General features: G+C 34.2%; 2 protein-coding genes across 2 annotated transcripts; one reads left to right on the forward strand and one right to left on the reverse strand.

Annotated features, from left to right (window-relative positions):
* Positions 1 to 12,321: 12,321 nt before the first annotated feature.
* On the forward strand, positions 12,322 to 15,292 carry LOC108997139 (ankyrin repeat and SAM domain-containing protein 6-like). Its single transcript, XM_018973286.1, has 7 exons — positions 12,322 to 12,544; positions 12,896 to 13,032; positions 13,610 to 13,659; positions 13,759 to 14,198; positions 14,362 to 14,442; positions 14,694 to 14,756; positions 14,961 to 15,292. Exons 1-7 carry the CDS (start codon positions 12,500 to 12,502, stop codon positions 15,018 to 15,020), a joined length of 876 nt encoding a protein of 291 aa, XP_018828831.1. The 5' UTR covers positions 12,322 to 12,499; the 3' UTR covers positions 15,021 to 15,292.
* Positions 15,293 to 16,977: 1,685 nt separating this feature from the next.
* LOC108997027 (peroxidase 63-like) lies at positions 16,978 to 18,308 on the reverse strand. Its single transcript, XM_035694479.1, has one exon. It carries the CDS (start codon positions 18,141 to 18,143, stop codon positions 17,172 to 17,174), a length of 972 nt encoding a protein of 323 aa, XP_035550372.1. The 5' UTR covers positions 18,144 to 18,308; the 3' UTR covers positions 16,978 to 17,171.
* Positions 18,309 to 18,754: the final 446 nt, after the last annotated feature.

Here is an 18,754-nt window from a genome sequence, read left to right on the forward strand (position 1 = left end):
ATATTTTTTATTTTATTTCGTGATTAAGGAAGTATTTTTTAATAAATTTTTTTTTTACTTTCTGCTTAAGAAAGTATTTTTTAATGATGTTTTAAATTTATTTTATTTTTTTAAAATATTTAAAAATATAAAAAACATCTATATAAAAAATAACTTAAAAAAAACACATGAAAAAACACTATATTAGAGCCAGCGGGAGCTCCCAGCGGTGGCTCTATCATCATCCTTTATAAAAAAATTCATAATATTATTAAATAATATTTTCTTAATCACGAAGTAAAATAAAAAATATTTTTTATAATTTTTATTTTACTTCGTGATAAGGAAGTATTTTTTAATAATTTTTTTTTACTTATTGAATAAGAAAGTATTTTTAATAATGTTCTAAATTTATTTTATATTTTAAAAATATTAAAAAATTTATATAAAAAACAACTTGAAAAAAAATACATATAAATAATAAATACATGATGTAGCTCTAGCAGGAGCTGTAGCACTGCCCTTTTTTTAATACCGGTTGACGTTAGCCGATTATCTGATGGTTCCACCGCCGATTCTATATAGAAGAATTGATTTTGTTTTAGGGGAGGAAAGGGCCATAAAACACAAGAGAGTCGCTTTGCACCGGTCCATTCGTTAGTAAGGCTTTAACAGTCACTAATAGTAGTCTGACATGTCAGCAATTCCACACAAATCACAATAGGGTCATAACACTGGATAATCGATAGTTTGAGCCTCTCACTCAGAATTTCAGACCGCCGAAGAACACCATCTTCGTTTCCCATTGCTGCACGACACATGTTCCATTACCCACCAGTTTCGTCGCCACCAATCCTTCGCCTACAAGTAATTTCAAACACAATATCCGTTGCCCACCATCTCCATCGCTAAAAGTAAGATAGATATAAAAAAAACACTCCAGAAAAAGAAAATGAAAATGATCCTCATACAGAAACAAACAAAACCAATATTTCCACACACCATTTTATGTTCCTTGTACAACAATCTCACACCAACACAGAAACAAACAGAACCAACATTTCCAAGTGGCCCTCCACTTGTAAACCTCACACCACAATCTCACACCATAGTCAAAATTGATAGCCATATTACCACTAGAGAAACAAAATCATATTAATTCAGAAATAAAAACAAAAAAAAATAGAAGAATTCGTAGGTCAATACAATATTTGGGGAATTCGTAGCTGCTAGAGGGCTAATGACACCAAATCCATTCTCGGAGTGTCATGGCTTCGAGGGTTACGTTGTCGTCGGCGACGACTGGTAGTGAATCTACGAATTCGAACATCGTCGCTTGGGTTTTTGGATCTGGTAAAGAGAGACAAGGGAGGGTCACGATTGAGGGGGGCTTCAAGGTTTTTGGTCTGGTCTTGAGAGAGGGTGGGTGAAGAGGTCTATTGGTTTGCCATCGTCGCGAGGGGTTGGGGGTGAAGATCTCTGGAGAGGGCCGTGCGAGAGGGGTTGAGGGATGAGGTTTCTTGTTTTCGTGCAGGGGGTGGTGAGGGGATGAATTTAAGATCTTCTTATGTGTAGTCACATGAAAGTTAAGTTGTAAAGCCTACATGACACTTAAATCATTGAAGGACTGTTATTTGAGAGATGTTAGACGGATTGGCCAGAAGATTTACTTAAAACACAAAGGTAAATTATAGTTCACCCGGCCATCATCCTTTGTCGCTTTTCATCTCTAGATTAAGACATGGATCCCCACCCAAAGCCAAAGGGTCAATGCAAAAGTGATTCCTTCTGTTTACTTTTCAAATTATGTTTCTTTGGAGTAGCTTTTTTTATTGCTGTTCTAAACATGCATTATATAACATTAAAAAAAAAAGGGGTGGAATGATCAGCTTGTTGCTTTAACTGGCCGGCTGGGATGGAGTCCCTATCAATACTTTTCAATGCAATCGAAAGGCCAGATTCCATATCTACTACCTATCTATGCGCCTAACTATATGGATTATGGACGTTAATTATGTTTCTCCCCTAATAAAACGAGCAATAATATGTTTGTGCAACATTCAAGACGACACAAATGACTCGATCGTTTCTGTATTTTCAGCCTTTCTATGAACAATCACCATGCATGCTGATGCTACTCCTGAAAATTACAAATTTTAATGCAAAAATAGCTATTTACATGTGGTGGATCGATCAGCCTTATTGTCGTGAGATATTGATCAATTTTTTTGCAATAATTGAAACATTATTCATTCAAATGAAAGTGAACATTAGAAGATAAATATTTTGATTAATTATCTGAGTAATTCTATATACAATCTTGAAGTGTGTAAACGCTGCGCAATCATTTTAAAAAAAATGAGATCCATTAATTTTTTTTATATAAATTTTATATTTTATATTTTTTTTTAAATGATTATGTTGTAATTATATAATTCATGATTTCAAATATCTTTTTTATAATTACCTATATACCTAGTCAGCTTCGATGGAACTTCAATATTTTACATGCGCACTGACGTAATTAGTTGTAGCTAGCTCCTCTTCACTTAAAGCATCTATATTGGTCTATGCATATGTATATGTAAAGTCATATTTGTATAATATGACCCTAAAATCCTCTACATTGACTTATGAATATTCAAATATTTAGCTAGTTATGAATAATATTTATCTAAATTTAGATAATTACTATTCACTCAACAAAATATATTTTAATCATTATTTATCTCTCCTCCCACTCTCTCTCACAATATTTTCATTTTCTCTCTCTTTCAACAACACAACAAACGTTCACTACATTCATTTTATTATTATAATATATTATATATATTTTTATTATTGTATTTGTATTATTAATGTCAAATATATGTAATGGATGCTAATTGTAAAATATATATAAAAAAATCGATTTTAGCAAAAAATTAATAATAATAAAATAATAATATTTTATTATTATTTTATCTCAAATATGCATAAGTCAATGTGAAATTTTTGCTTAAATGACAAAGTGATTATGCAAAAGAGGTGATTTTAAATAGAGTGATGCTACACTCACCGCTCTCAACTACCGCTGGGAGCTACCGTTAGTTATAAGATTTTATTTTATTTTATTTGTATTTTTATACATATATATTTTAATATTTTAAAATATTTTTAAAAAAAATAAAAAATAATTATAATATTATTAAAAAATAATTTCTTAATCACTAAATAAAAAAAAATTAAAAAAACAAAGCGGTAGAGTTTAGCGATAAAATAGAGAGGAAAGAGTAGTAATATTCTTTTAAATATGCATAGACAAATACTAATACTTTTACCAATGCTAATGCTCTTACTGTACAAGTACAATATAGTCTTTAAGTAATGCTAGAGCCACCGCTCCGCTAGGAGCCAACGCTGGCTCTAGCATGTGTTTTTTTATGTATTTTTTTTACAGTTATTTTTTATAGAAATTTTTTTAATACTTTTTAATATTTTAAAAAAATAAAATAAATTTATGCTATTATTAAAAAACACTTCCTTAATCATGAAGTAAAAAAAATTATTTTTTTATTTTACTTCGTGACTAAGAAAATATTTTTTAATAATTTTTTTTTACTTCATGATTAAGGAAGTATTTTTTAATAATATTATACATTTTTTTAAATATTTAAAATTATTAAAAAAATATATATAAAAATAACTGTAAAAAAACATATTAAAAAACATATGATAGAACTAACAGTAACTCCCAACTCTATCATTTTCCATAGTCTTTTTCTTTAGATAGTGATAAGTTATTATCTTATTATTACTTATTTATTATATAAATATATTTAAATTTTTTTATCTTTTTAAAATATTTATTTAACATCTTTAATTATTAAAAAATATTAAAAATATATATAATTTTATTAATATTGACTTTTTTAATTATTAAATAAAATAAAAAAAAAATAATAGATGGATATCTAAGATTATAACCCTATCATTGTTTTTTTTTCTTTTTTCTTTTTTTATTTTCTGATCAAGTATGATAAAGTCTTGGGTTCCATGATTATCATCATTCTCTCTCTCCCTCTTCTCCCACTCTGACAGAAAGAGAGATATCAGCAAGAGCGAGGGCATAAAATACCTTGAATCTCCTTGCCTTTCTTTCAAAGCTAGACCCAGCAATCATCATGTCCTCTCTGTACCTTCTCCATCGCCATCATTGTTCCCACCCAACCCTCCCTTTTGCCCTCAACAACCCCACGCACCCCAAAGCGTCATCATTTCCATCGGCAAGAAAGAGAAGGATCAGACGGAAAGAGAAGGATCAGAAACATGGACATGTGTTTGCAAAAGGAGGAGTAGCGGAAGACACCCTAGCTTTCTTTGTTGGGCTTTCTTCTTGGTTTTGAGTGAAGGGTCTGCTCCTTTTAAGACTTTCAAGTCTTTGCTTTTGGGGAATCAAGCATCCTGGTCCGATTATTTGCTCCATCAAGCAAATTAATTTCTTAAGTTCTTATCTTTATGGGTTTCGGTAAGGTGAACTTCGTAGATCTTGTAAAATAGCTAGGGTTTGTGGTTTATGTTTTGAAGATCAGTACGAAGAAGTTATGATAAAGGGTCGATCTTCTTGTTTGCTCTGATCGATCTCTTTCCCTCCCTCTCTCTGATGTCTTGAATTTACTTGTGCGCTTCTCATTCTTGTTTATGTCTACACTCATGTTCTGGTGCAACTTTATGTTTGGAGTTAATAAATTAATACCTTCATGTGATCAATACCTTGATTATCGTCTAATGCGTAAAAGAGTCTAGTCTTTGTTTGCAGATCTACCAGATGAAAGCACGTTATGGTTTAGATTTTTATTTTTTATTTTTTATTTTTATATTAAAACCTTTTTTTTCCCCTTCTTATGAATATACGAAATAGCTCCTTAATTAATTTTCACGTAGTATATGTATATTATGATATTGCTTATAAATTCTCATTGGATTTAGAATGATAAAGATCACTTTGCTGCCATGCAAACTAGCTATATACTCATTCATGTGTACGCGTACGTATACGCATAAATTAATTAATTAGCAAGAGATGATCAAGGATTGTGAATATATATATATATATATATATATATATACACACACACACACGCACACTTGGAACAACTTGGGATTTGATTCTTTAATTTCAGTCGAATATTTCTCAAATCGGCTACCTGTATTTATGTATTATCATATGTAAGCATGCATGTCATATGGTATGTTAATTAAGCACCATGAGTTTTGAGCCTTTTTTTTCAATTACTGTTTGAATCTTGCCGGAAATTAATTAAGACCTGTATCTGCAAATTTAGGGCCCGTTTGGATATAGATAAATTCATCTCATCTTTATTTTGTGTGAATATTGTGCGATCATGATCTGTCCTTTTATTTGGATCATTTTTCGTATACACCTGGATCGAAGACCTTACATACTGATCAACCAGCTCGCTTATCGGGAATTAAGACATATAGCATTCATGATACTGGCTGGTACTGTAATTGTTGCCATTTGATCTTTATTTTTACTTGTATCTCATATATATATATATATATATATATATATATTCTTAGAGCCCGAATTATTACAAGATAACTGCTTATTTATTGTTATTTATTTTCTGCCACAATAATTATTTATTGTTAAAATCATAAATTTATTCTCGTTATATAAATAATCATTCTCATTATAAATAATTTGTCATAAATATACATTTTTATAAAGATCACATGGCAACAATGTAATATGTTTATTTTAATTCTGACTTTGAAAATCAGGTGCATGCATGGCTTTCAATGTAATTCCTAAAATTACGGTTTTCATGATTTTCTAGTAAAACCGGGAGAGAAGTAGACCGATTAATTATATCTTGAAGAGCCCATTGCCTCTTGATCATCTTCAAGATGTTAAGTTATTGGCATTCTCTTATCAGTGGTACTAAAGTTAAACTATTAAGGCTATATTTAGATGTTAAATTAAGTTTTTTTTTTATGAATTGTAATGAGTTGAATAAGTGAAATGAGTTATGTGGATTCATCTAAAATGAGTCTAATACTATTTATGAAAAATTGAAAAAGATTGTGGGTTTCAAGTATAAAGATGTGTTGAGTTAAAAAAAATTGTGGGTCTCACGTGTAAGAAGGTTTTAAGATGAGATGAATTTAGTTATTTAAAAATTGAGTGCTTGGATGTTAGATTCAGTTTTAAATGAGACTGAACTGAGTTGATCTCAGCTGACTCTTGCAACTAAACGAGACCTTAATATCCACCAAGGTTGTCCTTAAATTGTTAGGAGAACATATATACATTTACATAACTTTTACTGATGAGATGATATGGTTTTAGATTAAAATTAAAAGTTAAATAAAATATTAATAGAATATTATTTTTTAATATTATTATTGTTTTAAAGTTTATTTATTATATTTTGTGTAGAAATTTGAGAAAATTATAATAATAAAATAAGATAAAATTATTTCTGGATCCAAACAGAACGTTAGGTTCTTCATGATTTGAATTTATCAAACCTTATAGGTAGGTGCACGTACGGAGTACACACATGGAGTGTATGGTAAATGTTCAACATGATCGATCTTGATTGAAAGAAAATTGGTATCAATCAACAGAAAAGTTCAGGTAGAACTTTCTACGATTGTTTCTACAAATTTGGAAGAAACATATTGGTGTCTTAACCCTCTCTCTCTCTATATATATATATATATATATATATAATTATTTTGAGATTCCTTAATAATTATTTTTCATTTTAAAGTCTGCATTCCACCTTCGAGAGTGCTACGCCGTGCAATTAATATCAATTCTTTAATTTTATCAAATAAATAGTTTGGAGAAACTAACAGACTAGAGATGAAGGAAAATGAAGGTCATTAATTATTAGCTAAATATAAGGATGTTTGGTCTTTATTATATGTTTTATATATATAGCTGAGCGTACGGAGACTCTAATGGGAGGGACAGATTGATGATGATGAGCTGTGAGCATTTCCAAGTTGTTCCAAATTCGGGGAAGCTCGCTCGCTCGATCGTACTGTGTTTATGACTTTTTGTCCATCTTAGTTGACACTGTAATCAGTAAGATGAAGACTTTTGGCCCATGTTGTATGCCCTATATAACGTACGAGTTCATCACGGATGTGATCTCGGCCTGCCTCTTCTCCTTTTCGGATTATATATCTTTAACCAACCGAAAAAAAAGGAGTTCAAGAATATTCTTAATTGCTTGAACTTTGATTTGGAATGTCAATAACACGATCTATTAATTTAACATAAATACGATACGATAAAAATAGATTAAGATTTAACGTCCTTAACAGATTTAGATTAAAATAAATTGACCCGTTAAAATACGATTGTTTAATAGGTTGATAAATTAAAGTTACAATTATACCTTTATACTTAAAAAATAAAATTGTTAAGATTTTAATTTTAATATTTTTATTGTTCAGATTATAATTTTGAACTTGTAATTAATTTTATATTTTTTTTATAGATATTGTGATTTTAATATTTATATAAAATTATGCTAAATTTAATTAGGTCAAACAGATTAATTTCGAATCTGTTCAACCCACTTACATAAAAGGGTGGGTCAAAACGAATTGACTTGATCCGATCCGATCCGTTATGTTGATGGATTATGTTAGAATTTGAGATTTTGATACGATACACTTAACAAGTCGGATTAGGATTAATCCATATAATATAATATATATATATATATATATATCTTAATACGATACGAACACGATCCATTAATACGATTTGACATTCCTAACTTTGATCATATAATTAATTAAGCTCTTGTATTGTTCTTCTTCTTCATAATTAACTATAGTCTATATAATCATCTCATGCAGCTTTTCTACTCATGTGGGAAAATCGACACGTACTACCGAGCGATCTAGGGTGGATCAAGGCTACCTGATCTTGCGGGATAAGGCTGATATATAATGGGATGGTATTTTTGGGGTAACTCATGACATTGGGATAACGTTTTCAACAGTGAAATGTGATTGATTAAGGTTGTGTTTGGATGTTCAAGTGAGTTGAGTTGAGATGATAAAATATTGTTAGAATATTATTTTTTAATATTATTATTATTTTGAGATTTGAAAAAATTAAATTATTTATTATATTTTATGTTAGAATTTGAAAAAGTTGTAATGATGAATTAAGATGAGTTGAGAGAATTTTTGAAACCAAATGAAGCCTAAAAGAAAATAAAAGAATAAATTCAAGTTGATGGAACCCAGATTTTTGCTTTGTTATGGGTTTTGATTTTCGTGGATTAATTTTGAAATTGGTTTCATTATTTTCTCTTTGGTTGCAATTGATTTGTTTTCTTATATCTGGAAATGGTACTCAAATTATTATAGCTTATTTATAAAGGATGTTCTTCCATCCATCTTAGTATTAATAATATGATAAAGAAAAAAAAAAAAAAAAGATTTTTTTGGAAGCTAGCGTCCAATAGCTCATTTCGTGAGTGGGATACTGCATGCATGCATGCTGAACAGACCCAACGGAGTTATTACTCTGAACAAGTCAAATATATATGCCATATGCATGGAAGTCCACATGAGAGACGGCTCTGAGAATTTGCAGCTGGATCTGTGAATTATAATTTACTCAAAACATTAAAAACCTCTTCTGAGCCAAATTAAGATCAACTGCGTGTGTATATATACACACAGAAATGAATTCGAGTGCGTTAGTCTCGAGAGTCTAGATGCACATGGTATAATGATTTAAATAAATAAAAAATAAAAAAATTAATAATTTAATTGTTTAGAAAAAGAAAATATAAAGTTAAAGAAAGATAAAAAATTAAGATTTAAAAAAAAATAATCTAAACTTCAGCAAAGTATCTAACTACGGGACTATTAAGGACTTTTTTATAAAACATGATCATTCATTAAATTCTATAAAGAAACCATACACATTCAAATGGACAAAGATCTTAAGGATCTTTTGATAAAACATGATCATTAATTAAATTCTACAAAAGAGTTACACATCAAATAATCAAGAATTTTAAGGACATTTTGATAAAATAAGATTTAACGAAAAAAAAAAAAAAGTTTCACAATTAGATAGCCACTTATTATAATAGAATAGATATAGTTACTGATCTGTCCTTCAACGACGAGTTGTCCCATTTATGAATTCCCCTCACGAGCTCTATATATAGAGTTGGTGTATTTACCTGTCCAACTCATGTTATCTTTATGGCTAAAATTAGGCTGCGTTTAGATGTTAAATTGAGTTGAGTTAAGATAATAAAATATTATTAGAATATTATTTTTTAATATTATTATTATTTTAGGATTGAAAATGTTGTAATGATGAGTTGAGATGAGTTTGTTTACCAAACGAACTATAAAATGTTATTCTAAGGGGTGTGATCACCAAACGGTGTATCCCTTGGAATGATATTCTCTAACATGGTGATGGTTCCAATAAGGGGTGATGTATAATGAAGTGTCAATGGACACAACCTTTTGATTTAGTCAAAAGGTTGTGTCACTTCTTAAGGTTGTGACCTTTGGGTTACCATTGGTTTACCAATAGTTGTGCCTTTTCACAATAGGATGTGTCACTTCTTAAGGTTGCGACATTTGGGTTACCATTGGTTAACCAATGGATGTGCCATTTGCCAACCGGTGCATGATGGCCTATAAATAGGGGTCATTGGTGCACAAATGAGAGCACTCAATTCCCTTTGTTCATCACCAACTTGTGGGATAAATACCCTCACGAGAGTGTCACCATATTCTTATAATTTCGCTTCCATTTGTTATTTAATTCTCTACATAAAAGTTACTTGATCCTAGGGGTGTGCAAAATTCTGAAAATTCTGACTCCGTCCGATGCCGACTCCAACAGAGTCGGAGTTGTCGGAATTCGGAGTCAGAATTCGGAGTAGCTCCGAATAACTATTCGGAGTCGGAGTCGGAATCGGAGCTACAAAGAGCTCCGACTCCGACTTTGAATTTTTTTTTATAAAACCCAGCTGTAAAACGAAGGCATTTTATAGCTGGGTTTTAAAAAAAAAAAAAATTGAACGACACCGTTCCACTTAATATGGAACGACGTCGTTTCATATTAAAAAGGGGGGTCCAAAACGCGTCACCCCTCTTCTTCTTCCTTCTTCAGTTCTTCTTCCTTCTTCCTTCTCCCTTCTCTCTCGCGTCTCACTGAACTAGTGAAGCCGTCTTGCGCCTCACGTCTCGTGTCTTTCTTGCCAGCGTGCCGCCGTTCGTCGTTGCTCCTCCGTGCTGCCGTTCCTCGTTGCTCCTCTGTTCAGTTTCCACCTACGGTGAGAGTAAGGTTATGAGCCCTAAATTTAATTCAAACAATTTAATTCAAGCACATCTCTTATGAATTAGAGCCAGCAGTTGTGATTCTTGTGAATTGGTTGTATTGAATATAGTCCCAACAAATCACGGCACTCAAAATCCTGAATTTTACATTGTATTGAACACTTGCGCTCGAGCGAGGTATCGAGCGCACGTTGTATTGAACATTGGCTAGAGCGATATGTCGAGCGGAAGTCAAGCGAACTTCTCTGGAAGAGTTCTGCTCGAGCGCTACGTCGAACGCACATTGAGCGAACCTCTTTGTATGAGTTATGCTCGAGCGCTACATTGAGCGCACGTCGAGCGAACCTCTCTGGATGGGTTCTGCTCGAGCGCCACGTCGAGCGCACGTCGAGCGAACCTCTCTGTTAAAAATGCAGAGAAATAAACGGTCCAACTCCGAATGGAATTCGGAGCTCCGATCGGCAGTCGGAGTTCCTATCGGAGATCGGAGCTCCAATCGGAGGTCGGACCTCCGATATGATGATCGGAAGTCGGAGTAACAATTGGGCTCCGACTCTTGTCGGAGTCGGAGGTCGGAAACAACAACTCCAACTCCGTCGGAGTCGGAGCCCAGGCCTACTCGATCCCCCCGTTTACAATAATATTATGCTGCATGGCTGATCAGACATTAAAAAGGCGCAAGTTTTGTTCAAATATCCGTTGTTATAGGTATTCATCATACTCAAGCTCATGAATTTAATTACTCGTATATAAATTACATTATGTGAAGTACTGCCTGAATTAGCTGATTGAATACAGGGCGGGTAGATTCCTTGAGATGGCTGCAAACTAGATTAATACAACCTCAGACGGGCCCCCAAAAGGGTTGATGTTAATCATGTTAGGCGCAGCGGATCGAGCAGTCTCCAAGCGTCGATGTCTCTTCGTAGGAGTTTAGGATGCAGCTTCCCTTTTGTTTATATGACTCCTTCGGCCATCTGAGGATCTGATTGCCCTACCTTGATGTTCAAACTTGTTTAACTGATCAAGTACTTCTGTCCACGGGCGGTTTCAAATGATGATGTATGCATAACATCTTCTTAAACACACGCACGTACAAAGTGTCACAGCTAGGCATTGAGTATTGGGTTATCAGTGGACCTTGTTTAACTTAAGTTCTGTCCGATGGCTAAATATTTTATCTTTGATGACAAAGCTGCCGAGGTTGGGCAGAACTGTCCATGTGTTTCTATGAGAGAAAGTTAGCTATATCGTTATTACTGTTTGCTGTTGCCAAGCATTTAGGAAATCAAAGTCATTTATATATGTTAATATATTCGAATATTATTTTGGTCCATGATCAGGACAATTAACAGAATTTATTAATGTTGTCAAATGATGATATGGTTCCAAGAGAGCTAGAAACTTTTTTGTGCTCTTTCTGATTTTGAGACATCTACACACATATGTAAATTGTAACAACCATTAGAGGATGTAAATACATAATAGATACAAGTGCATTTACATGTACCAAAGGTTCATATATATATGTGCTCGTTTGAATATTTAGAATATTTAGAAAAAATAATGAAATTATTTGAGTAAAGATTTTTTATTAGATTTTGAGAAATGCGAGATAAAACGTTGAATAAAGATATTGCAAAGTTTAAAATTTGTTTATTTTTATTTTGAAATTGAAAAAGTTTAACTGGTTTTTATATTTTATTTAAAAGTTGATTCAGGTTTATTTTAAAATAATTTTTAAAATTATATATGACAGAAGAAATAATTTTAATTTTAAAATTTATATTCTAGTATTATTTTTTGAGAATTCATTAAAGAAAGAATTAAGCTTTCTTCCGGATCTTGAAAAAAAAAAGGAACAGTCTATGTTGGTAAAAGAGTTAGGGTCTTAAGTGGGCCTCAGGTGCGTGAACATCTAGGCCCGGCCCATTACATTGACTTGACCTGTTGACCCAATTTTACCTTCTTGAAGAAGAAATCAATACCATCCTATATTCCTTTTTCTTCTTCCTGCTGCTGGCAATGTACATAAATGATGCTCTTTAATCGCTTTCGAACTTTGTTTTCGTCACTCCTCGACTCGAATTTCCCTTCGATGCTATGATGCATCAAACTTAGGTCTTTCTTAGATCTCCACGAAGGCCTATCGTTTCGCTCTCGGAAAATGTCGGAGCCACGTTTCACAATCACTCTCGGTCCCTCTCGTCAGGTACTTGTGTGCGTGTTTGTTTGTTTGTTAAGTTTTTTAGCAGTTTGATTGGGTACTGGCCGTTTGGTTGCTGGGAAACTGTGGGAAAAGAAAAGGAATCAAACTCGTAAAGGGAGAATTGGGGCTTTTCAATTAGGTTTTGGTGATAATAACTTCAAAATTTTGTATTATTGAACTATTTGTTTAGTGACTCCACTCTGCATACCACTTTTTGTGTGTACTTGAACTGACTAATAAGTTTTCGGATTCCGATTGTGGAGAAGTGTCTATTTTTTTTATTAAACAGAGTTAAATCTATTGTTTGTGTATGGGGTTTTGATTGAATGTTAATGTGATTCGATTTTTTCGCAGGTGGTAAAGAGGGGAGGAAGAGTAAAGGAGTATGCGCATCCACATGCCGATACTAAAGCAATGACTGGCAGCAAACGTTTTTGGGGGGAGAAAGGAAGGAGTAGTGCCAATAATTTATCCTCGTCAACAAGCAAGCGGTTCGTGTTTTTCTGTTTATTTTCGAATTTAAAATATAGTTCTATCATTTTTCTGGGATCCTCTAGGTTGATGGTTTTGAAAAATATTTTCGGCGACTGATTTTCTAGTTTACCATTACGGTAGAACTCTATAGGCTCCTGAGACATTCAAAATACATCTCTTCATTATATAAGGAAATGTAAGAGAAGCTTTGTTGGGGTGCTGCGTAGTACGAAAGTAAGAACAAGGATTTTAGTCTTTGGGTATATTTTTATGTGGTTTCCTCTATTGAACCCAGCTTATTCATGCTAGGGTCTGTCAGATGCATTCATTCCACCTTTTTTCATCAAGCAGCCCTAATGCTGCTGGCTGTTTTCTTAATTAGGTTCAAAGTGATGAAAGAATTTGAACTTTGTAATTCGTTTTATTCCTAGCTTATCTGATTGACCAAATAGGGATTGTAGTTACAGGATACCTAGTTTCATAAAACATAGCATCACGATTTTGTTTGTGGCACTCAGAGGGCTTTTGTGTTTCTGATTCGGCTGTCAGAAAATTTATTTCAAGCTGTGCTGATTGGTTATATATGATTTGCAGTCAGCGAGGAGATGGTATTAACTGGAGTTGGGATGATGATGGAGTGCATGGTGACGACCAATTTTGCTCATATATATGTTTTTCTTTATAATCTCTTGTTCTGTATATGGTTCATTTGCCCTGACTCTGGTACCCTTATATGAGTGAAGATCTTGGGATTAGTCGAGATGATCTCCGGTTGAAACTGATGCGCAAAAGCCTGAAACGAATTCATAGGGCTGCTGAAGAGCGTAGGAAGGATCAGCGCAAAAAGTTTTCAAAAACTAGTCAGCCTTTAGTGAGTCATAACATGATGCATCAGAGGTCTGAGCCAACAGAAAGTAGTATTTCGTGGCGAATGCCACCCATGGAAAGATCAAGGTTAAAAGCTTCAAGGGGACTCCCACCACCAGTAAGCATTGGGGACGTGCGGCAAGTATCATCAGTAAGGGTAGCTGATCCCTCAAGAGCTGGATGGTTTTTGAACAGTAATGCTACTTCTAGGCCAATAAGTTCTGCGCCCTTTACCATGAAAGGTCCTCTTGAAAATTCCAAGCCAGTTACACAGCGTGCACCTATGACTAGCTTTGGGCAGAAAAGTTCTCATATGGTATGATTTTGTTTGCTGCTGTACCAATTCAGTTTATTTTCAGAAGAGCTGGTTTGTTTATATTTGTGATTTTGTCCACTTTGATGGTTGTATTTAATTGCTGTTAGTCATCTATGGTCATGCATGCATCCTGATATGTCTTTGTTGAGTGGTTTTTCTATAGGTAGTTGAATCTGTCACTGTTGATGGCCTGTTGCAATCACTTGGTTTGGGGAAGTACAACATTCATTTCAGGGCTGAAGAGGTAATTCACCTGTTTATAACACACACACACACACACACAGAGAACTAATGTATGACCTTTCGCTAGTTTGACTGATTAAGCAAATGTTACATGATTTTCAGAAAGTTGGTAAATCTTATGTGCTGTGAGGATTTATGTTCCACGTGAAAACTAAGAAACTACTACCACAAGAAACTTCAGTCTATACAGAGCAGTGAACCTTGGAAATGCATGAACCAATTATCTTAATAGTTAAATTATCTGATCTGTAGGTGGACATGACGGCCTTGAAGCAGATGGGTGATAAGGACCTCAAAGAGATGGGAATACCAATGGTATTGTGATTTCACTCTCAAGAAATTTAGGGATTCTGTTTGATATTGTTTTTCGGTGCAAAAGTTACTTCTGTGGGTATCTTACTATTGTGTTTTATATTTCTCTACCATATCAATGCATAAATTGCTTCCACTGTGAACCCCTCTGTGCTGCTTATTTACTATGATATGAATCTGTTCTCACAAAAGCTGCTTAATATGAAGGGACCGAGGAAGAAGATTCTTCTAGCTCTCTTGCCCCATTCTAGACGACAACAGCCATAACTGCAGAAGTTAAATTGCCTCAATTCCTTTGGAGATATCTGTTTCGCCTGTAATCCTAAAATTGGAGTATACATTAACAAGTTTACTGAGTGTATGTAATATTGAGGTTGAGATGTGAGAGGATTGCTTTTTAGGAGTGGCTGCATTTAGAGAGGATTGCTTCATGTAATATTGACCTGAAAAGCACTTGCTTAAAAACAGATCTTGATTGATTTGTTCATAACAAAGTGTGGAGGATTGCATGGTGAAACATCAAAGTATTTAGTCATCAAGATTCATTTTGTCACTGCTTCAGAAGTTAGTTTGGGATAAAGAGAGAATTCTACATATAAGTACTGCATAGGTGTGAATCGGTTTTATTACAGGAAAATGCTGACCGATTGAGGTTTTAATTTTTATTTTTTTTTTAAAAAAAAATTAAAGAATTGAATATCAGTGAATTGATATTTTTTTAATTTTTTAAAATATTTAAAACTGTGTCAAAAATATTAAAAGGAAAGAGAAAAAAAAATACATTTACACTCGTCGGTACACTTTCTTGTCCAGTAGCACTGTCCTTTATTATATTTACGGCACACATCGCATGCTTGTCTGAAAAAGATAAAAAAGAAAAAAAAAGTGTTATCCTCTCTGACACGTAGTCTCTGGTCGATTCTTTTTGTGCAGAAGTTTACTGCACGTTTCAAGAATTACAGCTTGTCCTAATCAAATATGCCAATTAGATGTTAACTCCATTATGTAGTGACCACGATATTCATATAAATGGTGTATGTGATTTTGATCAAGTGTTGGAAATTAAAATTGATATGAAAAACAAGTTCACAAACTGAGATGGATCTAACACTTGTTTACAACAAAACGAAGATTACAACAATCGTCTCCTTGATATGAATGAACAAACATCCAGCGTTCCCGAAAGTAAGCCACGCTTGACAATCACAAGCTCAAATTAATCAAGATTTTCAGTCAAAAACTGTGGGAAGTAGATTTCCATTGCGTACAAGAAGTAACTTTTGTGGTGCTTTGAGGTGTCTGAAAGCATCCAAATTCAGCAAGAGCTGCAAGTCCAGCAATAGCCATTGACCCCTCAAGTAATAAAGTATAGGACATTTTTTTCATTATTTGTTTTGCCCCTTAGCGACCACAAAAGTAAAGGGCATCGAAGTGGTGATTGAAAGCTCAAATTAAGATAAATTAATTTAATTGTAGTTCTCTTTCACTTTGATGACAATACACATCCCTCGAGACGACTCAAAAATCGAAAACCATCTTACCCTTCTACCTTTGCCTTTTTTACTTTCTTACTTATACGCCTAATTTAATTGTAATTAAGTACACTAAACAAGAAATAAGATTACTACAACTTCTTAATTAATAATTCATCTACCATTAAAAAAGTCACACACATGGCACACCGACACAGACTTCGGTTCGTTTGATTACACGATCTTGATGAAATAAAATGAGATATATTATTAAAAAAAAATTATAGATATAAATTTTATATTCTATATATTTATTTAAAAATATATCATTTTATTTTTTTACTCACGTAATGAAAATGATTTAAGATATATTTTTATTTTAAAATTTAAAAAAATTAAATTATTTATTATATTTTATATAAAAATTATATAAAATATATTAAATGAGATAATTTAAATTGAAAAATTATAGACACAAATCTCACATCCTGCAAACTCATTTAAAAGTATGTTATTTTATTTTTTTATTTACATAATAAAAATATTTTTAAATATATTTATAAATAAAATAAAATAAAAATATAAAATAATAAATTTTTAAATAAATATATAAAATGTAAGGCTTATAAAAAATATTACTCATTTAATTTTATATATCCAAATCAACCCTTAAAACGGGAAAAGGAGACACAATTAATTTTCTGCCCAGCTGCACCATGATAGCTTTATACAAATCACGAAGGCAAAAGAGAGGTGATCCAGAGAATAAAATTACTCATGTGTATATTTGAGCTTAAAAATATTATATGGATACAAATAGTGTAAATATATTACCAGATCCGCATAATCCAAAAATGAAAAATAATTATAAAAAAAAAAATCGTTCTCACTCACCACAAAATCACAGCAAATAGAAACAATCTTTGAAAAAGGTTCCAGCCGATTATCAGTTAAACGCATCACACCTGCGCCGAATCTCTCCTTGCGTCCCCGTTTTGACCTTGTACAAACTCAGCTTCTCCATTGCCTTCCCAAACGCCTCAAAGAAGTTGTTCTGGTCCGCCGCGTACATTTCCACGAACGGCCTCGTCCTCGAATCATTGTACAGCCCGTGATCCGACCTCAACAGCCCCAACCCCTTGGGCAGATTCTGGAAGTACATGTTATCGAACTTGTTTGGAGTCATGATGTCATTGAACACGGACAGTGTAGGGTTCTTCTGATACTCCGCGCAAGCTTTCTGCAGCTCCTGAGCAAACCTAGGATTGTACTGCGAATACTCGCTGTAGTTATAGATCCCGGAGCTAAATTCTTTGCAATGAGAGAACCCGATAGTGTGAGCACCGCATAAGGCCACCGTTTCTTGGATCGAGAACCCATTAGATGCGAAAAGCGTAATGATTTCAGAGACAGACATTGTGGGTCTTGGAAGTTTGCCTTCGACATGGGATGCTTCAGAGACGCGCCCGTCTTTGCGCCCCAAGAGCACATTGTAGTAGGGGCCACCCACCATGCTGACGAGGTCGCGCGTGGCAACGGCTAAGATGTCGGCGCAAGAGACGGTGCTGGGACAGGCAAGTTCGAGAGCGATCTTGGCGCGGACGACGACATCGAACGCGTCTCCTGGGAGAGAGAGGTTGATGTCGGCATCGCGCTCGGCAGAGTTGAAGGGGGTGGAGGAGAGGAGGATGGAGGCGTCGCAGCCGTTAAGGAGGCAGTCGTGGAAGAAGAGGCGGAGGGTTGCGGCTGCGGTGGTTGGGGTGTTGATCTGCTTGTTGATGATGGTGTCTTGGACGATTTGGCTGAATGGTGGGCAAGATTTATGGTAGTGGTCCAAGCTGAGCTGGGAATGTGAGGGAGTAACGAAGAGCGATGGAGATGTGATCAGAAAGATCAGTAGGAGAACGAGAAACTCCATTTTTCTTAGTTTATCTCTATAGAATTTTTCTTATTATATATATGTATAGAGAGAGAGAGAGAGAGAGAGAGGCTGTAGGCTGTAGAAGAGCTGGACTGAAGCAGTGTGGAGAAGTGTGGGAGGGAATTGGGTTTGAGCAGATTGGACTTCTTGGGGGGAGTAGTAGGGTTTTACACAGTGATAGAGAGAGAGAGATAGTGCGTGTTTGCAATTTGCACGCGTTGCTTTACAATTACCCATAACGGGTCCCGTTCAAATGAGTTCTTTGAATGACGTACGGCGCTGTTGAGGATGGAAGGACTCGGTCATCAAGACTTTGTTATACTTTTGTAGGCCAGTTAGGCTAAGGACAACAGGTAATATGCTCCTTGGATCGAGTCAAGAGACAAGACTCAATACACTGCCCTAAGAGCACTCTCATTTAGGGGTGTACAGGCACCGACCAAACCGGCCGCAACCGACTGGAACCGACCGCCGGAGTCAGGAATCGGCCGGAACTGGTGAAGAACCGGCCGGCGTGCGGTAGATATTTGCTGAAACCGAAGTTTTTCGGTTCGGTCTCGATTCAACCCAGGAAAAAACCGATGAACCGGCCGACCGATTCTTTTTTT

Source organism: Juglans regia, chromosome 10, assembly GCF_001411555.2.
Source record: "Juglans regia cultivar Chandler chromosome 10, Walnut 2.0, whole genome shotgun sequence".
NCBI lineage: Eukaryota > Viridiplantae > Streptophyta > Magnoliopsida > Fagales > Juglandaceae > Juglans > Juglans regia.

Excerpts from the sequence above, each read along its gene's own strand:
- LOC108997139 (XM_018973286.1), top strand. The coding sequence starts at position 12,500 with ATGTCGGAGCCACGTTTCACAATCACTCTCGGTCCCTCTCGTCAG. Across the intron at positions 14,199-14,361 it reads GGCAGAAAAGTTCTCATATG|GTAGTTGAATCTGTCACTGT; the intron begins GTATGATTTTGT and ends GTTTTTCTATAG. Across the intron at positions 14,443-14,693 it reads TTCATTTCAGGGCTGAAGAG|GTGGACATGACGGCCTTGAA; the intron begins GTAATTCACCTG and ends TCTGATCTGTAG.
- LOC108997027 (XM_035694479.1), bottom strand. The coding sequence starts at position 18,143 with ATGGAGTTTCTCGTTCTCCTACTGATCTTTCTGATCACATCTCCATCG.